The 26,378-nt window shown below is 47.8% G+C and overlaps 1 protein-coding gene across 1 annotated transcript; it reads right to left on the reverse strand.

The window, feature by feature from the left end:
* Positions 1-24,250: 24,250 nt before the first annotated feature.
* LOC121833693 lies at positions 24,251-25,123 on the reverse strand (the record flags this gene model as incomplete). Its single annotated transcript, XM_042287167.1, has 1 exon — positions 24,251-25,123. A coding segment is annotated over one exon (873 nt), but the record flags the coding sequence as incomplete, so codon positions are not given.
* Positions 25,124-26,378: the final 1,255 nt, after the last annotated feature.

Genomic DNA, 26,378 nt, shown 5'->3' on the forward strand with positions numbered 1-26,378 from the left:
GTGCGCGAAGCGAGACGACAACTGTGCGGCAGGCGTCGCAATCTACGCAAGGAATAAAGCTTGTGTTGTGTCCAGTCGAATGAACTCCAATATGACCAAGTCGACTGCGGGGATGTGTGTTCTGTGAAAACTAGCGATGGAATCGCAATTTTCACGGTCGACATCTCACCGAAGACACCCAAATCTGACATCGAGTGCTTCATGCGAACGCAGTTCTCCTGACTGCCAATGGATCAAGCCATACCGGTAATCAATGTCGGCGACTTTAATGTGGACATTTCGAAACCGCAAAACAAGTGGTTCATCCCATTTGTCATGGAAGGGTTTGCACTCAAGCGCTTCACTGATGTAACTTAATCAACTACCATTCATGAATCATGCATTGATCTAACTTTAGCTAAGAATGTCATCTACAGTTAGAACGGAAAATCTTAGCGTGGGTGCCACTCTGATCATAAAGCAGTTTTCAATGGCATTACAAATTAAATAAAAAGTGGGCGCCACGTCGCATTGGGTAAATCGTTGTTGGTGTCGTTACAGCTCCGCTAACCAACCATCTTCACAGAGTGGAATGGCTCAACCATTATTTTTTTTGTTTTTCCGGCCGTGCGAAGCAGGCGAGAAACATGCACGTCGCACGGCAAACGCAAAAGTCAGGCACATCGTGCTTTTCGTTTGCACGTTGTTCAAGCTCTTACCAATCGGTTTTCGTAAAACAATCGATGTCTTCAGCCTGGAAAAGGGGGTGACGACTCGGCGACGTCCTCCTGCAAATCAGCTTGGTGGTCGGGCGTGTCGTACGGAATAAATCCGAATTGTTTTGCTCGGTACAAGATTTCTCTTTCGAGGCTAAACAGATTCACCGGTACCGCGAACAAGAATTCAGAAGTGGAGGTCCCACGCCCGTCGTCCGCCGCCGTCGCCCAGTCCGCTTCATTCAGCCGTCCAGCCCCCGACTATACCCCGACTCCCGCGATACGACGCCACGTTGAGAATTACGCAGAGAATGCGCAGAGTGCTTCCAGTTCTCTATGGAACTTTCTTTCTCTAATCAACGTAATTTGCAGCTTTTTATAAGCCAGCAAAATGGGCATCATATTTTTTTATTTATTTTTATTATTGAGTGTGTGCTTTTGATGACCCACGTCTTTGATTATATTAGGTGTGTGTGTCTAAACCATAGAGAACTGCACGTGACCACAAAGAAGACAGCGAGCGCGACTCAAAAGCGGCCATTTTTCTATCAGCGGTTTTCGAGCGGAAAGAAAACGAATTTTGAGCCGCAAACTGTGTTCTGGGTATTTGGGCTTTCATATGTCATGTACACACAAAACTCTTGGCGAGCATAAATAAATACCCTGGCAGTGTCCCTTTAACGTAGAACACACAAATTACTCAAATATCTTGCAAATCAATGAGTAATTTGGGCTTCCTTCAAATGTATATGAAACCTGGTTTTATCGAGACGAAGCTATTATTCCATAACACTCTGGTAAGACCAAGATTAGAATATGGAAGCATCATTTGGGATCCGCACACTTCATGTTGCATCTTAGAACTTAAAAAGGTTCAAAGACTAGCAGAGCGCTATGTGTTTAGAATGTGCTCTTCTGGTATGTAACCTACTCAACTTTGCAATGATGCGGGCTTGGAAACCTGGCAAGAACAAAGGAGAATCGGGCGTTTGAAATTTCTTTATCTAATTGTTCATCACGAGCTTTAAATAGATAAAGATAATTATACTAAGTTTTTTGTCCTAGGTCTACTAGACATTCTCACAGCAGAACGATAAGACCGTATAATTATTTTTAAAAAATCATTCAAGTTCTTTTTTTCGGACAATTACTGATTGGAATGAATTACCACCTGATGTTGTAGATATATACTGCTAATTTTCTAGACTTTCGTTCTATTTTATCGAAACAAGTGTAGCCTGTGTCATTTTTTTTTTTATGTCACTCCTGTAAAAATCTCGAAAGATATTAACGGTATTAATAAAATATAGAAAGAAAGAAGAAAGGATGAATTTGATTGTATGAGCATGCTCGTGTAACGGAACACTTTTCAAAGTGAAACGCTTACAGCTTCGCTGGCCATGACGCTCTACACTCAGCCTAATAAAATACCATACCAATCAATGCATGTGGCTTGCACTGCTGTCTTACTTCCGATAATTCCACGTTATTTAACTTTATCCCGAATTACTTCAGTAAGTTCAACGCAAACATTTTAAGTCCACGTTTTAATTACCTATTCATTTTCTAAACTCTTGCGGGTTGATATTGCACGTACTTTGGTCTAGCCTACATGTTCGTCAAGCGATAGGAGCTAAACCTTGAGGAGGATAATTCTTCGAAGTTGCTTAATCGCCCCTTTCTTACGAATATCACGGAGCACAGCAAATGTCCCATTAATGTCTACTATTCATCATCACTGACTACATTAATAAACCTGAACTTGCACAGTATAGAGACATTCGTAGCTACAGATGACCGCAATAAGAAAAGAAAAGGAAGCGCACCTGTTAAACGAATAGGACTGCTTACGTATAGGAATGCTTTCGCATTCCTACACGCTGCGCATTCCTACGAGCAGCGCGCCACGTCTTCCTTTTTCACGCGGTGCTCCGGCGGTGACGTCACGCTCCCCCACTGCGCAGGCGCGGCACCCGCGCCGTCTCCACGGCTTCCGTGACGATGCATCTGCGTTGCTGTGATTTTGGCCAATGGGACTTGAGGTTCCGTTTCGCTCAGCCAATGAAAACTTTAGGTGCCGTTTTTCGCTGCTACAGACAACGCCGGCTTCGCTCCGTGGGACAGTTAATGCTTTCGCGTTATTATTAATAATAATTCCTTTATTTCCATCGAAGATGGGGGAGGTGGAGGAAAAAAAGCTGCTATAGAGCAGCTTGACGTGTCCTCAACCCCCTACAGACAGTGGTTCAGCGAAAAGGTTTTTTGTAGTTGTACATAAATCGAGTCACTGATGGAGAAATGCAGAAAGATGGATGTCATCTTACAAGCTAATCACACTAGGACATTGGTGACCTACAAATTCACAGGGCAATCAGACACACAAAAAAGTCATGATAACAAAAAAAATTAATTGCAACGTCTACTTTCTAAAAAGTCCTATAATATCTAAAAAGAGCTGTAAAGAGCATAAATAAAAAGAGTCACGAAAAAAAATAAAAAAGTATGCGCTATAAATGCGTAGCATGTAAAAAAGAAACAGTATAAAAATAATGCCGCAAAAGCCAATGCCGGGCAAGTAAAAATAGAAAAAAAAAGCGAAACACTAAACCTCAGATATAAAAGGCTAGCACAATAAACGCGAAAAATATCTAAATGCAATGCGTAGTAAATGCAACGTAAAATAAGCACACACGGGATTTAACATGAAAACAATCACTCTTCAGACATAAATCGTCAGTCACGGAAAAAGGCGAATGGAAGTAATATTAAAACGAATGGAAGTAAATAAAAAGGGAATCGTAAGACAAGCGCATGCCACGTACAACAGAAACAGCTCGGACCGCAAACTGATTTGCCGATTCTTTGACGCCTCCGATTACATCCATTTATGCGCCTTTGTGACACCAGTATTCGACTTAGATTATACATAAAAGAGCAACCAAAACTGCATAAAATGGTGTCCTCGCTTCATTGTTTACGAGAGCATAGGTATACGTGTGTGCAGCAGTACACAGTGACCGGGTTAGAAACCAACGGCATAAAGAGGAGAGACATCAGAGCACTGACCTGACTTTGAACCTCGCAAATCCGGTGTCACGCGAAGCGAGGCCTGTTATCTGACCTTCTATCCGGTTATCCTTACGATTAGTGTTATGTTGAGAAAACTTCCAGTCACCCCCCTTCCTTCCCCCCTTTTCCACCTCCCCGACCCAAATCTCGTTTTATATCTCGAAGTTTGGCTTCAATGTCGAGCTTCCATGGATTCCCAGGCGTTCCGGCGCGACTACCGAAATAAGACGTTTGCAATTCGATGTTTCTCGGTGCAAGTCTACCGATGGCTATTGCGCGATGCCACTGCTTTGCTGGTCTACAAAGCCGCTCATGCAGCAGAGTTTTCCACCCGACGAAGAACGACCGTTCAAAGAGAACAGCTCTGTCGGCAGCCGCCCGTCGCCTTGTCCGTGTTGGACTGCAGAGATCTGCTCCTGTGACGTTGCCAGAGTAACTCGGTGGTCTGGCCACCCAGGATACGTCGTTAGGCTTAATGGCATCTCCGCAGGGCGGGCGAGTGGGACAAGTGGCAGCGTAAGTTGGGCGAAGTCGTCGTGGTTGTATTTTGTCTTCTGGCTCTTTTTGCTTGGGAACCTTGGTGACCGCAGCGCGGGCGCTGCGCGTCGTCTCCAGCTATGCGTGAAATGGTCGAGGCTTTGATTGTGGCTGGCTGGCTGGCTCTTTAGGAGGGCCATTCGGTTTGGCTGCCCTCGTATTTGCTCGTTTGTTTTTTCCCCTTTTTTTAATATGAGCGGAGGATTTCGTGGGTATGGAAGAAAATAATGCAGCCACTGATTTCTTGTGACAATGAAGGTGCAGCACACACGTTAATTAAGGCTAAAGTAGAAACAAAGAGGAATTTAATCAATATAAAAATCCGTTTCAGCTAGCGTGGACGGCGATGCAAGAGAGATATATATGTTTGTGTGTGTGTGTGCGTAAGTGAGCGTGCCAGTGACTGACTGCATATTTACGCGTTTGTGCTCGTGCGGCGAACGAGAGAGAGTGTTGAATAATACGGAGCAAAGATTTGGCGATTGTAAATGCGGCCGACCATTTTGTAGGGTCGTGAAAATGTCGCAGGCCAAAGTGTCGACCTGTCGAAGGTCGAAGAATAGGTTGCAAGGTAAATGGACACCAGGGCCTAGTGCTACTTATATCTCTAATCACACCCCAGTCCAATCCATAAGTGCGCCAGCCGCGCAGAGTTGTAGTGCCCAGTTCGGCGCCGACCAAGCAGCAAGCTCGCACAGAAGGCAGGAAAAGTGAGAACGCGAAGAGGACGTTGGCTTTTCTTATCCCGTGCTATCTCTGGAAAGATGTGTATCTTTTGACGCTCCAACATAGGTTTATCCGCCGAGGACCATTGTAGAACTGATGTCGCCATTCTTCCGCTTCACAGGCCCGGAGGGGAGGGGGGGTCACACAGGGTTAAGCGTGAAATATGAACTCCGCCTTTGATTCTGAAAGCGAACGGCAGGACAGCAGACGCTTCTGATTGTAATCTTCCATACGGTAAGTTGTAGTTACGTGAAAGGGAAAAGAAGGGGAGCGTAACGGCAAGACAATGTCTGCACTCTGCTGGAAGATCGAACACCGACATGGCTAATCCTGGAGGAAAACTGATCGGTCAGAACTTTAGTGACCGCTGCGGTATTCCCACGATCCTGCTGGAATGATGCCGGCTGCAGCGTGTCCGCCCTGACCACACCATGTTCGCTTTAAGGCCTTTTCACCCTCTGGCAACCGAGTACGACCGAGAGAGACGGAGACTTCTTAAAACCTCTTAAAATTGCTTAGGACAAGAGAACACACTGTCACGCTGGCGCCATCTATGCGGTGACCCTGGAACTGCATTTCACAAGAGCGACGGTTTTGCGGGATTTCCGATGTCAAATGTGCGTAATACCTATAAGAAAGGCTCATTTATAACGTTGACAAAAGTTTTTTGAACCAAGAAAGATAGGATAATGCGCGAGAGAAATAGAAACTATGCCGGACTTCCAAGTTTACACTGCTACCCAATAGACGGCGACAGTGTGTTTTCTCGTTGTAAGAGGTCTTAAGGAACCCAGTTTTAAGAGGTCGCAAGAGTGTGAACGGGCCTTTATAGTAACACGATGTTTGGTGTTAAGAGTTTCGAGTCGGCGCATAAAGGAGGTTAGAATTTGTTTCCTACCCTTGTCGCGTCGTTGAGGGGCTTCATTGAAGTAAATGTTTGGTTGTTTGTTTGTTTTTCTTTGCATTTTTTTTTCTTAGATAGGAATGCATTACCTTAACATTGGTAATATGGTAAACTAGTAATGCATACTAACAGCCACATTATCACCTCGTGTAACACAATGCGTTGTGGTATTTGTATGATCATATAAGTGCCATCATTTAGTACTGGTGAAGGCGAGCGGGTTGAACATGAATACATAAAATTGAAAGAATAAAACACAGAGGACAAGCAGAGAGGACAAGCACAATGAAAGAAAGTGACTGTCCTGTGCTTGTCCTCTGTGTTTTATTCTTTCAATTTTATGTATCATTTAGTAGTCAGCACTCTTTGAAAACTCTAACACAACTCACAACGCTCCTGGCACGAAAGGTGAACTAAAAGTCTGGCATCTTCCAGTTCAGATGTTCTTAATTCCCGATTAACAACTGTTCTATTTGTTCAAAGTTCAACTGAGTAAGAAAGCTCCCCGTCTTTAGGAAGAAATCATAGCACCGGGACAGAAGAGCTCAACTGGTCGCGTTTCGAAGTCATCGCTGGTAACAGGACATTTGCCTCTTCATTCCCGTTCCCAGTGGTTAAAAAATTGGCATCCATTTAGGCGCGACGGGGTGAGGAAATGTGTGTGCGTGTGTGCGTGTGTGCGTGTGTGCGCGTGCGTGCGTGCGTGTGTGTGCGTGTGCGCGTGTGCGCGTGTGTGCGTGCGTGTGCGTGTGTGTGTGTGACAGGGAGAGAGAGGGTAAATCTAGGCACCTGTGTAGGCAAACTGGGCTAAGCACCAGGAGCTACCGAACGACAGCACTATCTATTTTTCTTTTTACCAGGACGTCCTCGGGTGAGGACTATGGAGTAGATGGAAATCGGCGCCCTTAACATTCGGGGGATGGTGTCATTGTCGCCGGCCCCCTGAACTTGCTCGTTCTTTCCTACTGTCGGGGGGGTCGTCGCCGATGAGCTCGGCGATTCGGGCTGCATTTGCCTGGTCGCATCTTGGGGAGCTGTGGACTCATTCCACATGAAATTCACGAACGGGCCCGGCATTTTGCCTCCCCTTCTGCTTTTCCTGGCCCGGAAAATTATGTTGCTCAATCCGAAAGAAATGCCGGGCGAGTTTAGTTTCGGGCCTCGGGGGAACGCGACGGACCGTCACGTGTCACGCCTGCTGCGAAAGGAAGCGGACGCCTTTTACGAGTACTCAAAGCACTTGGGGCTTTGATTTTCCAGTGCTTGCTCATTTCGGGGCAAACGTTGATCCCCCCCCCCCCTCCCTTTTTTTCTTTTTTTTTTTTTCTTCTCTACCTCGTTAAGTTTGGAAAGGTAGGTGTAAAATTGAGTGATACTTGCAAAATAGACGCTAGTGTTAAAAGAAAACAAGCGGAACCGTCATTTTACGTTTAAGAAAACGCGTACTTTTAGACACAATTCTGAGCGGACACCCATCCGTCACCCCTTGTCAGAGGCGTCCATTGCCGATAATACAATCACTAATGGCCAATCACATTTTTCCGTAATTTTGGATATTTTATTGTTCTCTTCACACGATATTCATAGCTTAAATTCAGTCAATTCTGAGGTAAGATAATAAAATGACTATTTGGATCATTACCGTATTTGCAGTTTGGTTTTTGTTTTCTCCAGAAAACTAAATTCATAAAAAAATCTTCTAGTACTTTCGTTACCTCCATTTTTAAAACCGCAATGATCCTTGACTAATCTCCTTGGGTATCGGCCAGCAATGCATGAACAACAACAACATTGACTGTGAGCATAGCCTCCTCTATACTCACAAAGCCTGGCAGTTCGACGACGAAACCATGGAGTGCCCGGTTGTAGATTTGGAGCGCGAGGATCATGGTAGCACAGAGCATCAAAGAGCCATTTCTCGGGGAACCTGGACGTCAGCGCACAGATTTTGCAGCGGCGAGGACCCGAAACACACTTGTTCGCTCGGGAGAAGTGTGTTTCGGCATTTCGCCGCAGCGGGGCGCCAGTCACGTGGCTCTCCTCTCATCCGCTGTCTGCCGCTCCACCTTTTCCATGTCGGCGGCCTCTTCTCGTGGCGATCTGCCAGGCTTTGTCAGTATATAGGAGGCTATGCTCTGAGTATACGGTGAGCAAGTGTTTTAAAATGCGTCTTTGGCACATCGGAACGTGAGGAGGGGCACGCCAATCAAAGGACGACATGGATAACTCGTTGGGAGCGCACGATGACGAGGCAGCCCAGCGCGTGCAGTCATTGGTTGTGGTCGGGGGGATACAAAAGGCAGGTGGACGCATTTGGGGGTAAACAAACGCACGAGGTGCGCAAGCAGCAGACTATCTTGCACGCCGAATATCCTGGGATTTACGTTATCTTTTATTCTCGTTCGCTTATCACTTCTTACTTCTTTTTCTATTGTATCCTAGCGTCCTAGTGTTCGATTCACCACCACCACTATCGCCACCACTCGTGCGCTCGAATACCTTCAAAGACCCGCATTTGATGTAAAGTGGAGAAGGTGACGTCACGAAAAGGTCACTTCTCCAAAACAAAAACGGTGACGTCACGTATAGGGTGTGAATCCAAAAAAAAAAAAAAAAGGCCGAACAACAGCAGACATAAGGAAACAAGGGAAGAGGACGAATAAAATGTATTTTTCTCTTCAGTAAGCGCTTCGATTATGGAACCACATGCAGTTGTATGTTAAACGAACATTAGAAATGTTCGAACCAACTAATTTGCTCGAATGCAGCGAGAAGAACCAGCGAATAATGTCGACCAGGACACACCAGCCTTGCAGAACTTTGTCCCCTATTTTGTGTGCCAATGCTTTTAACCGGCGCGCGCTCCTTTGACAAACAATGGAGCGCGGTTTCCTCTCGGAGCAGGACGGTTTTCAGTCCAATACAGGAGCCACCGTGGACGGTCCCGCCGTGTTTGCCCGGGATTCGGGGATCCGCCCTCGCCCCATCGCGAGCCTGGCGAAAGACCGCTGCGTGCAACTTGCGTGTGCTCCGTGAGTTCACTGAAGCGTCATCGCATCCCCGCGGCTCCAGCGAGTCTGCGTTTTTCAGGTGATGCTTTTCTCAGCGGTCGTACCGTCATCGCCATCTCCTGCAGCGTCCGTTGCACGCCCCAGGCGGCGCCACCGTGTCTGGCCCGTTGACGTCATGCCCCTGTCTGCGGCTCCGCCGCCTTGCCGTTTCTACCTCCCTAACCACCACCGGTCGTCCCATCCCCAGTTTTTTTTCGTATCTTTATTTGAGTAAATTTATCCTTCTGTTCTGTAGATATTGTGAGCACTCTACCGTTCCGAGAACGGTGCAAAAAGGAAGGTTTTCTTTTTTTCTTAGTTTATTATCCGGGAAGCGTGTATGCGTTCTGCGACGTTGATATGTGCCGAAGTAACCGGTAATAGATTGGCTAGTGGTGCTATGTTATGTTTGTTGCGGTGGGTGAGGGGTAGGTGCTGTAAGTAATGTCCGCTATTAACTTGAATGGACCCGTTAGGTTTTCGGCGCTTCGGAGCACACGCTGCCAGTTCAGTTGGAGCCCGATTAGAGGCGTGTTGGCGTCGACGTGAACGTGTGGTGGAGTGTATACGTGAACAAAAACGTTCGAAGGTTCTAGAAGCTCCGGCGTCATTAGCATGTTACTGTTGCACAGGCTCGTAAATAGGGCTTGCGCAGATGTCCTCGAAGTATGGAAATTGCATTGAACTTTTCTTTAAATCTCTTTTTAGTTAAGACACTTTACTTAATTACATAAAATCATAATGGAAACGGTGACGAGCAAACTCATATTTTGTTGTCAACACTAATCATGAGGAGAGGCGAAGGACATGTATATCAAAAACACCCAGCTTTTTCTCCAACTCAAATTCCCAACGAAACTAAACACACACACACACACACACACACACACACACACACACACACACACACACACACACACACACACACACACACACACACACACACACACACACACACACACACACACACACACACACACACACACACACACACACACACACACACACACACACACACACACACACACACACACACACACACACACACACACACACACACACACACACACACACACACACACACACACACACACACACACACACACACACACACACACACACACACACACACACACAAAAAAAAAGACTTTTTATTGGCCATGCGTCTTCTCACAGTCCAGTTCGCAATGGGCACCTAACTTTCCGCGTCCAGACGAAGAGGCTGTGTCGATGTATCCTGTTTTTGGTTCTTCTCTGCCCGTAATGCCAGCGGCAGTCAAAGTCCTCCTGGACAACGTATAAATTCCGGGTTACAATAGCGAACTAGCGTCGAAAAAAAAAAACAAAAAAACGAAGAGCGGTTTGGTCTCGTGACGAATTCGGAGTCTGTTTCTCGAGTTGACGCAGTGGAGCATGGAAACTGCAGCATCTTCGTCGCCGATTAACGTCGTATTCTTTTAATTTATAGAGTCTTCGGAGTGTTATCTTGTAGGGCCTGATCGGTTATCCGGGAAGCCGTCCTTCTCCTCGTTTGGGTTTGGAGTTTTCGTTGTACTCGAAGAGTGGTCTGTTCGGATTTCGGCAATCGTGCTTGTTATTGTTGTGCAGTTCTGCTTCTGATTCGATTTGACTTCGAGGGCGAACGAGAATTTTGCGTGTTCCCGCTCCGTTCTCGGAGAATCTGCTCCACTTTGTGCGTATCAGTGATCGATTTGGATGTCGATGATGTGGCGATGGTTGCCAGACTGCTCCGGTCATCTGTGGGCAGCCTTCCTACGCTTGGGCTTTAACGGGTTTATAGGTTACAAAAACGTTGCTCTTGAAACTTTTTTTTTTCTTTTTTGCTCTCCCTATTTCGTGAGTTTTGATACTATCATTTCAAGGGCCCGGATCGTTCTTTTTGGATGTAAGTGAATGACTTGGCGATGCGAGGCAATTTGAAAGTGTAGATTTGTTTTTAACAATTTGTAGTGCGGCTATTTCTTTCGGCGTAAAAGAAAATGCTAAAAGGAAGACCACCTGACGCCAGACCTTTATTCATTGTGAAAACGATCAAACGTAGCAGTGTGATCAAAAAATGAGAATTACCTTTGCAGAGTGATTAAATGAGACGCAGTCGTGCCATATCAATCTTAATCGGGTAACCTTAAGTAGGAGGAACGAATTTGCAAATTTGTACCCTTTATTACAGAAGTTCCAATGTAGCCTCTACGATTGTAACCTCTACTTAGCGGTTGCATGCACTCTCCGTTGGGTAACCTTTAGTAGAGGGTACAAATTTGCAAATTTGTATCTTTTATTACAGAAGTTACACTGCAACCCCTAAGTATGTACCTTCTACTTCGGGACTAAATGGACGCCTTTTCATGAAGGTTACTGTAGTACCTGCCATATTACCTATGCAAAAATACCCGTCTTCACTGCGTGTTTATCGGGCTGAGCAAAACCATTACTGAGCAGATAACCTTCACGGTCATTTCACTGATTCACTGCAATGTGTCGTCTTTTCAATTCGTGTCTTTGCGGGTTGTACTTTATACTTAGAAAGGAAATAATTACAATAAACGTGGTTTTACCTTTTGCGAGAAAGCAGGTGACTTAGAGTTGCTTATCGACTTTTTTTACGTTTTTATTACGCACAGAACGATGTGCCTTGTTTTAGAATCGGGGGATAAAAACCCAAAGCAATGTCAATAAACTGTCCGAAGCCCATTGCTTTCTCGCAAATGACAGAAGCAAGTTAATTGTTATGATTTCCTTTCAAAGTACAAATGCGGCATAGGCCACATAGCCCACAAAGACAATAATTAAAGATTTAACATATTTTAGTGCATTAGCGAAATGATCATAAAGATTATCTGCTCATATAATATTTGCCCAGCCCGACAAGCGTGCAGTTAAGGTAGTTAGTTATCTCTGCACAGCTTATATTGCAGGCACTACAGTAATCCTTATGTAAATGTGTCCTAAGCGCTAGTGAAGGGCGACACGCTGTTAACGACGGTGGACTGTCATGAATACGTCACTCCTATGAGCATTATTGTAGGCAAACCTTTTGGCGCTCTTTCTGAGGCATTTGGAAACCGGTTGAGAGAAAAAATATTATGAGCTGTGAATATCTCGAAGCCCATTTACTTTTCGCAAATCCTCTACAATTTGTTTTAGGTTAAAGTTTCACCTAAAGTTAGCCCTTCATACTGGTGTTCTCCTTCACGTTTGCGTGGTGAAACCATTTATTTTTACTTCCTTTTGGTTCGTCAAACTTTTTACCGATTAACCGGTTAAAAATATTAATCGCGATTAAAGCATTAAACGATTAATCGGTAGGTTAATCGATCAATTGCCCAGCCCTAGCCCATACGCACACTTGCGTTTAATAGAGTTTGAGTGTGTTTGACTGTGTTGCGTCGAGAAACGAAAGCGAGTCACCGGCACATCTGTGATTCGTATGAAGCGTGGAATCCAATCAAGGAATCATCTTGGCACGCGGGGTGGTTATCATTTGGGTCCGTTCTCGTTTCGACTAAAGTAACTGGATCGTGGGAAAGTAGCACCAAGCTGCTCGTAGGGTCGCCATTTTGGCCCTGAAAAATTTCTCCTTGACCTCTCCATTCTTGGCGAACCAATCTAAGTGCTCTGGTGACGGGTAGCTTTATAGACACGTTTCTTGTATAAAGGGATTTCGCTATCCACACACCGGTGAAACAAGCGTACATCTTCGTATCATCACCACACGCGGTGTCGGTGCTTGGAGGCATTAAAAAATAATTTTCCTGTTTTGAAATACGCAAGAAGAAGAGAACCGTGGAAATGGGCTTTGATTGTATACACAGCTAGTGCTAAAGATGCTTATATTGGCGAGGAATGCCTTCAGAATACGATGATGCTCCATGGTGATCTTAGTGCGACTGGATTAGAACGACCCTCTCGAAGCTTTGAAGGTTTGAAGGGGCAAAAATGGCGATTGCCATAGCAACAGAGACCGATTAGCCAATCGCATTGCGAGGTTTTGGTCTTCTGTATGTTAGTATTTGTTTGTGTTCGGGTAGCAGTCAGGGAAGGCAATGGCGCTACTTTCCCAGGATCCAGAGACTTTAGTTTCGACCTTCTCGTTTGGACTTTCTCAAAAGGACCATTCCCAGAACGACCTTCTCGGTCGGGCCCGCCGCATTTGATCCGTTCTCGCTACATCCTTCGCGTTTCATCTTCCAAGAAAAAAAAATCAAATGGGGACATTTCGAGGTGTCGGTGTTATGGCTGGGTCACCGCATATCCCCGAAGAAGCTTCTTCAAGTCCGCCCTTTCCCTCCTCCCACCTCGCATATACGCAAGCGCTCACATGCACACGCACACGTGCTAATTAGTCACGCGGTTTGACTAATAGTTCCTGTAATACGTCCATTCTGCTCTTGAAGCGTGCCGCGAAGGTCAGGATCCGCTCGTTGGATTGTCCGGTATGGTGGTATTGGGCGCTGGGCAATAAAACACCGAACTTCTCTTTTGTGGCCAATCACGGCTTCGTATGTCTCTGTTTTCCCGGATCGCGGGAGGGTGCACTTGGAGTTGTCCCCCCTTCACACACACACACACACGCACACGCACATGCACTCACGCTCACTCACACGCTCACACACTCACGCTCACGCTCGCACACTCACGCTCACACTCACGCTCACACACTCACACACACACTCACACTCTCTCACTCACTCACTCACATACGCACTCATTTACATATACTCACTCACAAACACTCCCTCTGACACACACATACATTCTCTCTCACACTTACACATGCACTCTCTCTCACACTCCCACTTACACTCTCTCTCTCACAATTCACACTCGAATACACACTCTCACACACTCACTCTTTGTACTCTATTTTTCCTTGAAGTGGACTGCAGCGCACGCTACGAGCTGTTGGAGCAAATCCAGGGCTGAAAACGTACGCCATTCGGTCCTAGTGCGAACGGGTCCAAATGCGAATAGGCCCAAATGCGAAAAACTTGATTTGGATGTTTCGAGAAGGTTCAAACAAGAAGGTCCAAACGAGAATGGGGCGAAACGGGATCGGGCGAAATTCGAATGAAACGTTTTGAGATACACCCGGCACGCGACATAAGAAGCAGCTTCTTATGTCCTTCATATTGTGCTGTTCTTCATATTAAACGTGGTTACCAGTTGAAGGAGATAGCCTGGCACGCTACATTCGAGACACGAATGTTTCGGTGACTTCTACGTAACCTGAGAAAACGTTAGAAAACGGTGCTGTCTGAACCAGCCTTCGGTGGTATGCTTCATTACTCGACGGGTTCTCTTCGTCTACCCCTGCGATTGGCTTTCCGCGTGCTTTGAGACTGCGTAGACTCTTGAGCATTTCGAGGAGTGTAGCTGAAGCACGAACGGCGAACCGAGCTCCTGTCTAAACGTCGCTGCGACAGAGGTATTAGGACATTGTACGTCACTCTTACTCCTTTTCTTTTAAGGACTTTTGTACTTCTTCGAAGTTTCCTGTGGTAACGAGGTATCAATTGAGATCGCTCTGTGCTTCTTGGTTTGATTCCGAGTACGTTAGCAGTCGCAGTGAATTGAGAAAACGAAATATAAAAAAAAAATCATGAGCCATTCCACTGTGTGAAGGTGGATGACCAGCGAAGCTGTTTAGCACATGACACAGGCGTGCAAAGAATTCGAACAAAGGTACAAACAGATTTATGCACGATCTTCATCGATGGTGTTTGCCGCCCGCCGCCTCCGCTGACATTCTCGTTGCCGTTCCCGCCGTTGCTCTTCGTAGGCGCGTTGCTCTTCGGGAGCCCGGGCTATACGCGGCCTCCCCATTACGACGAGAGAAGTGAAATTGAAAATGGAGAACGGACACTTGTCTTTCTGTTTTTTTTTGTTTTTTTTTTTATAGATACGTGTGGACGACTCTCGCCGCCCCGAGAAGCCGGAGGAAACTAGACACGCGCGACGGGACCGCCACCCGGCGGAAACTAAACACGCGCGACGGGACCGCCACCCCGGGAGAGCGGAAGGAAACTAGACACGCAAGCGCTTGGAACGACGACAAAGAGAGGGCGCTGCGAGTTTTTTTCTGACGCGCATGAAAAATCCACGGAACCCTAGCCATAAACAGCTTCGCTGTAAAAAGAGCACGCAAATGGGGCCATGTAGCGTGAGCCTCGACGCACTCCCGTGGGAACAGTGACCACGTTGTTCGGACCTGCACGGCTTATTCTTTGTTTCTCCTTACCACGGACCGCAGAAAACGCCACGTCATCAAAGACACGTGTTACTTGTCACGTGGGAGTGTCACGTAACCTTCGGGATGGTGGGTGCAGTGACACGCGGGCGCGTAGTCACCTGATGCGTTTACAGCGCTGGATTGGCTGTAGCGGCCCGTAGCACCCACTGCGGTCCATCGTAAGGTAAAAGGGAGTAAGCAGTACCATAACGTCTTCTTAAAAAAAAAAAAAAAAAGAGCCCTGCCCCCGAACGGCTGGAGGGCCTCAGTCCTCCGCACACGACCTCCGCTTTCCCACGGGCGGTGCCGGGAACCCTGTCAGACCCGCGAGTGCCGGTTTTCGTTTCTTCGAAGCTGCGGCCTGAGCGCCAGACCTCAGAGACGAATCAGCTGGGCGCATTTGTTGAGCACATTTCATTACACCCTCCCTTCTTTCGTATTCTCGCTCTGTTATCGTTCTCGGCCTTTCTATTTTTTTTTTGTATTTGTTTTTTTTTTAGTTACTCCGCGGTACGAACTGTGGCCCCCAGAAAGAATGGACCAGAGCAGGCATTTACAAAATGAAATGAGCGAGAAGCGTAATCTCTCGTTATAAAAAAAAAAAAGGGGGGGGGGGGGGGGGGGGAGAGACGTTGGTGACCAGAACAGTAGGGGCTAAATACATACATTAGCCACAATCTCACTTTGATACAATCTCATTGAAAGCGCAGTAAATATCGAGACTGGTTCAGACATTTCCGTCGGTGGCGTTCGCAGCAACCAAAATTGCAGCAACGCGAGTCCGAGACACGTTACAACCGTGCTCTCTATGCCGCGTCGCAACGAGCTCAAGAGGTAGATCATTCGGTCACGTGACTCGCGTCGTTTCTAGTAAGACAATCGCATATGGGGACGAACACGGATGCGTATATTTTTCCGAGTCGTGCTTCCTTCTCGCAGCCATGTTTTGGTTTGGTTTCGACGTGGCGCACGGAGCACGGTTGTCACGGCGATTGTCGCCGCTGTCGTACCAGTCGCAGCGAGCGCAACCGATCCAAAAATACGAACCATTCTTTAAATGCAAGCGTCGTGTGCGAGGTACGAGAGTGACTCATACCGTTTAACTTTTATGCCTGCGCCATTATTTCTTGCCGATTATTTCAATTAAATTGACTTAAGACTGGGCTTCATCGAGCGAATATGCAACGAACACGCGAAGAATGTCGGCCGGCAGCGTTCGCTCAGATCCCGGGGAGTGGCTGTCTTGCCGCGGCGCTAACCGAACGTGGCACCGGGTGAAGTTCGTCGCTTGGTCACCGCATAATCGCCCCATAGAGTGCAGCCTATATGATGAGGCCATAATCTCAATTAGCTCGTCACCTTTCTCTCTCTCTCTTTCGCTCGAGAAAGAGAGAGCCATCCTTCGCGCCGAAATGGCCGGTTCATGAAGAAACTCGGATAACACGGTCATCTTTGCACTCAGCGTAATGAATATCCCATATACCTCGAATGAAAGACGAACAACGTCCCTTCGTAGCACGCAAATAAACTGCGCAGCGCGCATGGCTCATTTTTCGCCCAAAATGTAGTACTATAGCAGTCCGAACGAGATTTCAAAGTTTCAGAACTGCTTGTTATCTCAATCAAAAGTTGTAAGTGATTTTCTGAAAATTTCAATAGGAAAAATTATAGACACGTTCATTCTCCAGAAGGAAACTGATATGTAGAACTAAAATAAATCCCAATTCCTGACAGCGGGATTGACATTATCCCAGCTAAAAGCTCGAAAGTAAAATGTATACCGTATGCATTATTCTAAATAGGAACAATCGGCTGCTTTCTACGCGAGAAGCTCGTTACTTATGATTGCCCCGATAAAATTATTATTTTACGCCACTGAGCGCATGCAAAGCAACAAAGCAAATGCGTCTAATCTCTATACATCAGCGCACCGCGAGATCGGAAATTGGATATTGTGCCGATTTAATTACTGGATTGCGAATTTTACGGTATGGAGAATAATTAGAAGGCTGGTGTCGTCTGATTCACATCCGTTCAGTACATGGAGATCCGAATGTCTTTTCTTTACTTCTCGTTCTACCTTCGCGAAAATCGGCGTTTCAGAGACCATTCCCCGCCCTCCATGTTGAGCCGGCTATGATCGCATAATTACTCCGTAATTTGCGTAAGAACAATAATTAAGCGATCCTTGCAATCGGAAGCCTTGATCATTACCGAACCAGAATCCATCTTGACTCGCGCTGTCCTTCGCCATTTCCGTCCTTTATGTGGCTCTTTTTATCACAGCGTTTTATTTAGTTTTGTGTGTGTGTGTTCCGCCGTAAGTACCCGAAACCAAAGCTGACTTGTTTTTTTCTTTTTTTCCTTTTTTTCCTTTCCGAGTGGGCGTCACCGGCGACCTTTAGAAGGGCTACTCCCGCTTTGGCAGCGGCCGCGGGCCGCGGCCACCGCTCCGCTATTAATTACGACCGCGAGAGGAAAGGCACTACACCGTTCGTCGGTTCGGTTCAGCCGCGCACACCCTCTCCGAGACGTCCTGGTGTTAAAGGTTTCGTCCCTTCGTGACATTCCACCGTGGCCAAACACCCGCCTCGAATTCTTGCCTGCCGGACCGCGAACGCCTCTCGAGTCACTTGCCCTAACCCTTTTATTCTACCTGACGTCAACGTTGTTGCGCGTATTTTTTTTTTTTTTTTGGGGGGGGTGGGGGGGGGGGGGAGAAGCGGGGGGGGGGGGGGGAAGATGTCCGTCCGACATTCTGTATGCGCGGCGTGTGCCGAGGCGCCAGTTTTGGGTGGCTCTCGATCAAGGAGGCTTCCCCTGTTCTCACGTCCTGATTTCGTCAGCGGGTCTGCATCTCTTTACGCGGTTTTGCGCGGCGTGCTCGCGCACGCTACGGTTGGTTTCGCGGGGCCCTGTGTGGCACTGAGTTTACGTTGTTGGCTGTGCGCAGAAGTTGAACTGGTTAAGCTCGCAGTGTTTTGAGAGCATATACTATACGGGATTACGTGAGCTGGTTTCCTTTGGCAAGGAAGGGGTTTAAGTGTGTCTGTGTGTGTGGGGGGGGGGGGGGGGTATTTGAATAGCCGGTATGGGTTCGTCGCACGTTGGGGGTTTAATTCCGAGACTCTGGTTTGATACTATGTACGATCGATCGCGCGCGTTCTCCACTGAATATTGATACCCGGAGAGCGCTTTTGGGCAAATATGCGCCGTGGAAAGGCACGCTATACTTGAGTGATTTCGTTTCTTTATTTCAATAAAAGCGCCCAGGGGACAAAGGTGATTTTGAGGGTGGCGTGGACAGTGCGGGCGAAACTAGGCGAGCGGACCAATCCATTTTGGCTTTCATCCGTTTTCGCCGCGCGTGCAATCGGGAACACATTGTGAATTTTTAATATTGAAAAGTAGGAACAGTGTGATGCGTAGTGGGCAAGATAGAGAACTCTATACTTCGCGGGTAAAGACCGTAGATGCCTCTTTTTGATTCTACTTTCCCGCTTGGATGTAGTTGACCTGTTTACAAACGTTCATTCTACGTGTACGTTGCTTCTCGCGAGTTCGAAGGTAAGACAAAATTCAGTTTCGTCGGCTACCAGCTGATGCTATATTTGATTTGAGCATACGTGCTTCCTAAGAAAATAATAATTTAACTCTCGTATTTATTTATTCTTTCCACTCGCGGCTTTTTTATACTTTCATACTTTTTTTATCTTTACAACATAACACCAGAAGTTTGTCGGAGCCAGTGATGGGAATCGCTCTTTAGTTTGACTGACCAGGTGCACTGTATGCAGAGGACGCGGACAGTGCATACATGTTCACTCTTTTGAAAATTGACTACTGGACATAGTCCGTGCTTATAGTTCGTATCACCTTAAGTCCAGGCGCAGCCGACGCTACGAGCTGATGCATGGGACCAATCAGACAGTGTCAAAATCGCACCATCATGGTGTTCCTCATGTTCCCGTACGTGAGGAGGCGCTGCAATCGCCTATCAAGGAAGCCGCATCTACGTCGAGCTCTGTGTTTTTGGATCGAAAACTCCGGCGTATCACCCTTACGACATTGAAGACGTCAGGAAGAACGGTAAAGACCCTCCGGACTCACGTAAGCTCAAGTCGTGCTCCGGCGGATCGGCCTTTTCTACCTCCGAGGAGGGTTCTGAATCCGGTCTGGAGAGTAGGCCTAGCGTGGCCGATGTGAACGTTGCGGCGGCAGGACCCAGCGCCGCCGGGAACTTTAGCGCCAACGACGCCGTCTATCCCGCCATGGAGGTATCGCAAGCCGATTCGGATGAGTCAGCTGCAGCTGGCTCTACGTTAACGCCAAATGGTTATGCCTCGCCGACGGGCGCCGGGTCCCCAGCACAGCGACACTCGCCGCCGCTGCAGGTCTACCGCACACCGTCGCCGGCCTTATCCTACCGAGTCAACGTCCGGCCACAAGAGCCGTTCGACATGACACAGGTGCCGGGTAAGGTGCTGCAAACGGTTACTAATCAAGGCTTACAAACAACGGGATATCGGGGCTACGAAGTGCACCGACCGTCGAACTCCATCACGCTGCATGTCGCAACGCTGGAGGACGCTGTGCGGATGTGCCAACTCTCGGCGCTGCCACTGTCCGAGAAAAAGCAGCTCCCGGTACAAGCATATCTGGCATCGGGCCCTGATATTACAAGATGTGTGGTCTATCGCCTACAACCAGAAGACCCAAGTGAGAACATCCTATCGGATCTTCACTGCTCGTCCCACAAAGCCATAGCTGCGCGCCGTCTGGGCAAGCGAGACACGTACCTGCTCATGCTACAGGGCCCCCAGGACATTCCGGACATTGTTTACTACTGTGGGGGTATTTTCCGCCCCCGGCCCTATCGGCCGAAGGCGATCGTATGCTACAAGTGCTGTCAATTAGGGCATATGCAGACTTACTGCCCACAGGCCAAACCCAACACAGACCTAGTCACACAGGACGGTCAACCCCGGTATCAATGTGGTCTATGTAAAACAGATGACCATCATATCACGTCTCCCAACTGCCCCCGCAAGCGACAGGCGACACTGCGCTCCCGCCAACAAAACCGGCTGCTGGATAGGCAGTTGCCGACGAAGAATAGGTTCCTGCCCTTACTGGATGTTGATCCGGGAGATGCCGACGAAGGGGGGGACTTCCCAACGCTGTCCTACGCAAATGCGACCGTGAAATCCAAACGGCAGTCACAACGCCGGATGCAGAGAGCCCCCGCTCAGGAAACCTCGGCTACGGAGATTGATCAACAAATTGAGCGCCTTACACGGGACATCGCCAGAAGTCAGGAGGTCCTACAACAACTACAGGCCAGGCGACAACAACTACGGATAGCCCCAGCTCGACCTCGGGAGAGCCAGGAACACGACTTCAGTGCTGACGACGACACTCAGGATGTCCAAATGACAACCCACCAGCTTCTCATGGCCATATACCAACACCTGAAAGGCTCCCCACGACGTTGTGGAGTAAAATCGCCATAGGTACCGTGCTGCAGTGGAACTGCAGAGGCCTCGCTGCCAGGCGCAACGAGCTTCTCTTTCGTATGCAGTATGGCATCATCAAGCCCTGGGCATTCCTCCTCCAAGAAACACACGGTCTGCCCAACCTCTATCAATTCACGGGGTATCACTGTCCCTCCATTATTGACAGGCGCTTTGGAATAGACGACACTGCTCCTGGCAAGGCGGCGATTTACGTCCGTACTGATATTCCACAAGAGCAGATTGATACGTCACAGTGGTGCACACAACGACAGGAGGTGGTAGCCGTCCTTGTCCGACGGAAGCAAATTAAGGTGATCTTGGTGTCATTGTACGGAAAACCCGGGAGTGCACGGCTTAACTTCGGCTGGATCCAACATCTCTGTCAGCGATACCTACATGTGCCAGTTCTGGTGGGTGGCGACTTCAATGCCCCGCACACAAGCTGGGGTTACGCCAATGACTCTGGTCGAGGCCGACAGGTGTACAGCCGCTTCAGGGACTCATCTTACGTCCTGCTGAACGAGGCCCCCGTCTCCACTCGTCCGATCACGGCTCCTAATACACCGGATCTTACATGGTGGCAGGGACATGGCCTTCCCAGATGGACAGCGGAACCGGACTGTTGGGGCAGTGATCACACGCCTATTCACATTCACCGGGCCATCATCTAGTCAAGAAACAGCGCCGTATGACTAAAGTGATTAACTGGACGGAGCTTCGAACCTCTACCACCTTAGAAGGTGCCACGGCGGACTCCATTATGTTGGAACTCAAACAAGTTGTGCATAAGCATACCACCGAACAAACAGTGAATCAAGATCAGCCAAATCCGGATCTTCACCTCATTCGTCTCTGGGACCAACGTAAGCAGGCGGAACTCCAAGCCCGCTCACTTCCTCACAACGAGCAGCTTCAGTGGGAGGTGAATCGCTTAGCTGCTGAAGCAAACAAGTATGAGACGCAACTGAGCGGTCAACGATGGAGAGGCTGGTGTGAATCCTTTGGCTCTTCCACTTCCTCTAAGAAACTCTGGCGCACATACCATGCCTTGGAAACCAACAAGGCTGCCACTCCTCGGCCGTGCAACATACAACTGGCCATGGGATTATCCAACGAGAATTTCGCCAGGCATGCGGCCATGGCCTTTTTCCCACAACATGATAGCCCCGCAACCACATGCCCGGCTTCCTACGCTGTGGATGACTGCGGCATAACATCACTAATTACCAAGGCCGAGCTCATCGCTGCAATCGAGGCAACTAAGAAGAAATCCGCCCCGGGACATGATGGTATCACTTATGAAGTGTTCAAGAACCTTGAGGGGCCGGCGGTGGACAACCTCTTAGGGGTCCTAAATGAAGTATGGACGGATGGGGAAATCCCACAGGAGTGGAAGCATGCTATCATTGTTCCGATCCCTAAATCCGGGAAAGCAGCTAAAGACACGCTGTGATTGCCTGAAGCTGAGCAGGTTGGTTATTCGTGCGTGTGTATGTTCCTTGCGACTCTTTGTTTTTGCATTTTTCTTCCTCCGTTCAGCTGGCGTATCTACAAACCAGCTAAAGACCTCACAGCTTTACGCCCCATATCGCTCACGCCTACCATATGTAAAATATACAAGCGCATCCTAGCCTCACGCATCAACTGGTGGCTTGAAACGAAAGGACTCTACCATGAATCTCAAATTGGCTTCCGACAGCTGGTGGGTGCAGAGGACGGCCTACATCGACTGGCCCAAGACATCACAAAGGTGCCGGGACGCATCCAATGGATCCGCAGCATTGTGGCAACCGACATCTCGAAGGCGTACGATAATATTCATCATGCCGCCATCTTAGATGCTATGGTCAACTTACAGTTCCCACATGGGATTATTAAGGCCATCCACAACTTCTTGACCAACCGCACCTTCTCGGTGCGAGTGGCAAAGGAAAATTCTGTTCCCTTTACCGCTAACTGTGGGGTGCCCCAAGGCTCTGCCCTCGCGCCCATTCTCTTTAATATTGCATTCATCCAACGCGCATGGAAATTGGCACAACACAAACACCTCAAGTTTCTAATCTACGATGACGATGTGACGCTCTGGGCCACCCATCTGGACCACACTCAACATCAAGATATACTTCAACGAGGGCTGAACACTCTCCACCAGTACACCCAAGCCATTGGCCTGGAATTATCCCCATCTAAATCTTGCTACATGCGCGTCTGCAATAATGCTGCCCGCAAGAAGCTAGGGACAGACGACCTCGATCTGAAGGTGGGTCAACAAACACTCCCCAAAGTTGAAACTATGAGAATTCTTGGCCTCCAAATCCACAAGACCGGCAGTGCCAAAGAGTGGCTCGTATCCATAAAGAAATCAGCCCACTCTATGCTCCACCTTATCAACCGCATCTCCCAGAGACGTGGAGGTGCTTGTTCTGCGATTGCCACGTGCTTCGTGAAGGCCATTTTACAGCCTAGGGTAATCTACCAAGCACAATTTCAGAACCTGACAGAGACGCAATGGAACTCGTTGGAAACTGTCAACCGGGCAGCGATGCGCAGCATTACCGGCCTCCCGATGCATACGCCTATTAAGCTGTTACAGGAGCATGCTCACCTGAATACACTACGACAATTATGTGATCAACGCACACGAGCCCGGGTTGCCAAACATCAACTGTACGCTTCAGAATGTCATAAGAAAACGTCATACATTGAGAAGATACAGCAGCTTCCCCCCTGGAGTTTCTCCTGCCTTACCACCAATAAGACCTCCCGCCGTAAGGCACGTCAAAATCCCAAGGCCCACAATCCAAACCCTTCTTCTCCGGATCACTGTATCCTGTACACGGACGCTGCATGTACGCAAAACGGAGGAGCTACTGCATTCGTCAGTCGCACTCATCCCCACCTTGACGACCAGAAGAAGTTTGCTACATCGGACGCATCTCCTTTGCTGCTTGAGCTACAAGCCATCTATGAAGCCCTTCTCGCAGCCTCCAAAGATCACTCCATTGATCAAGTGACCATCTTCACTGACTCCGCTCAGGCCATTAGGCACCTGAAACAGACCAAACAAGCCATGAACATTGTTCAAAAGATCCATCGTTTACGACACCATTTCGCGGGCATGGTCGTCATCGACTGGGTGCAAGGCCACGGCCCTGCAGAGGGCAACATAGCGGCTCATGAGGCGGCCAAACGGGCAGCCCAATCAGAGGACCTGCAGAGCCACACCCTCCCCATGGACATCGTGGCGACACTTCTGGCCACTAAGACCAGGATCCGGGCAAGCACGCGAGCTCTCATACCACCGTGCACCGCCCGGGTTCCCCCTGGTCTGTTTGTTTGTTTGTTTGTTTATTTTGAGTGCCCAAAAACAGCCAAAGCCTATACATTGGTGCACTTGTTAGTAACATTTCAGATAGCATATAAAGACAAACAAGAAAAGTATGGTCGCCTCACACACCTCTAAAGGAAAAACACAGGAATTGAATAGTTGCAAAGCATGAACATTATTTCAGTACATGAAGCAAGCACTTCCTAAAATGATGTTGGTTAGGGTTAAAAATGTCAATGCCATCTGATTCCAGATGATTGAAGTAGTTTTGCAGTCGGCCCGAGGGTGACGTGAAATCGCTGTAATTGACATGGAAAGTGCGACTAGAACGAACATTTCTATCGGGTATATGATAGTTAATAGATGTGACCAGAGAGCTAATATCGTGATTAGAATCTATGCATTTAAACAAGAATAAAAGGTCGCGCGAGCATCGTCTTGATGCAAGGTTAGTGATTTGCAATTGTCTAAGCACTTCGTTGTAATCATATAGATCGCGTGATGGGGATCTCAAATGATAAGTTCTGGCAAATCTTTTCTGTACGCGTTCCACATTATTGGAAGCTGTAGCACTAAGGCTGTTCCAAATCACAGTGCAGAAGTCATGTTTTGGAAGAACTATGATTGGGTAAAGTACGTAAAAAAGGTAAACACTTGAAAAACACTTACTAAATCTTGAAATTGAACCGAGAAGACGAAAACAAGAGCTCACAACGTATGTCGCGTGCGAGTTAAAGTTGAGTTTGGAGTCTAGCATCACTCCCAGATCTTTCACAATCGTAACTCGAGTAATCGACGAATTTTCTAAGTAGTAGAGAAAGTGAGTTGGATTAGTCTTACGCGTGAAAGATATTACATTTCTTTTTCCAATGTTAAGATCAAGCCCGTTATCTTTACACCATAGACAGATGGCGTTGATATCTTCCTGCAGTAGAGCACAATCATTTAATGACGAAATATTTTTATAGATCTTGAGGTCATCAGCGAACTGCAAGAGGCTCGAATGGCGAATGATGTCTTGGACATCTTTAACAAATATATTAAAAAGAAGAGGTCCCAGATTGGAACCCTGGGGTACACCAGATGGCACAGGAAAAAAACAAGACCTAACATTTGCGTAGCCGACACAGTTTTCTCTTACAGAAAGATAACTTTCAAACCAAGAACAGTACTCGTCGCTGAGACCAGAAACAGAAAGTTTGTGTAACAGTAACTTGTGGTTTACACGATCGAATGCCTTGCTACAATCAAAATACACTGCGTCAACTTGCTCTCGAGAACAGACTCTGGGGGCAACATCATTTAAAAAAACACGCAAGATTTGTTTCAACAGACCTGCCGCTCAAAAAACCATGTTGAACTTCGGGTAGTAAGCGCTTAAACCAGTGTGTTAGATGCTTATGAATGATTTTTTCGAATACCTTTGAAAATGCGGAAAGCAATGATATCGGTCTATAGTTTGTGATATTTGTTGAGGTGCCTGATTTAGGAAGAAGGATTACCAAGCCCTTTTTCCAGGCGGTCGGAAAGATAGACTGCTTCAGCGACATAGAAAATATGTGGTGTAGAATGGGAGCCAGTATGTCGACACACCCCTTAACTATAAAATTCGGTATGCCATCAAGGCCACAAGATTTTTTAGATGGGAGCTGATGAATTGCCCAAAGAACGTCGGCAAGGTCAATTGTCGGAGGAGGAAAATGGTTATGAGTAGTTAGTAAAATCTCTGTGTTTTCGACACTGACTGATGAATAGGTGGACAGGAAAAACTTTGCGAATTGATTGCATATCTTATCAGGATCAGAAGAATATGCTCCGTCAATCATAAGTGAAGCAGGACTCGACCTATCTCGAGTATGTTTTTTAACCAATCGCCAAAAATCCTGGGGACGCTTGGAGCAACTTCTCCCGGCTCCAGGACGCCCGGAGCAACACCTCCCGGCTCCAGGAGGTGTTGCTCCGGCGCATTCGCACTGGATGCACCGGCAGTCCTCTCATCCTGGCGAGGGGACCACAGCCGCATCCCTCCCGCCTGCCCCCACTGCCCCGCTCCGGCGGACCAGGTTGATGTTCGCCATCTCATCTGGACCTGCCTGGTGATACCGGCGGACCGGGAGCACTACGTCCTCCAGGCGGGGATACGGTGGGACGATCCGGAGGCCTACAAGACCTGGACGACCAACAACGCCTGCACTCGAAGCGTTCTAGACTTCGTCCATACCGCCGGCCTCCCCGCTTTCCTTTAATTCCTTTCCCACTTAGGCCTGCGGGCCTTTCCTCTGGGCAATAAACAACAACAAAAA

The sequence above is a fragment of the Ixodes scapularis genome, unplaced genomic scaffold, assembly GCF_016920785.2.
Source record: "Ixodes scapularis isolate PalLabHiFi unplaced genomic scaffold, ASM1692078v2 PGA_scaffold9__187_contigs__length_104089568, whole genome shotgun sequence".
NCBI classification, from domain to species: Eukaryota; Metazoa; Arthropoda; class Arachnida; order Ixodida; family Ixodidae; genus Ixodes; species Ixodes scapularis.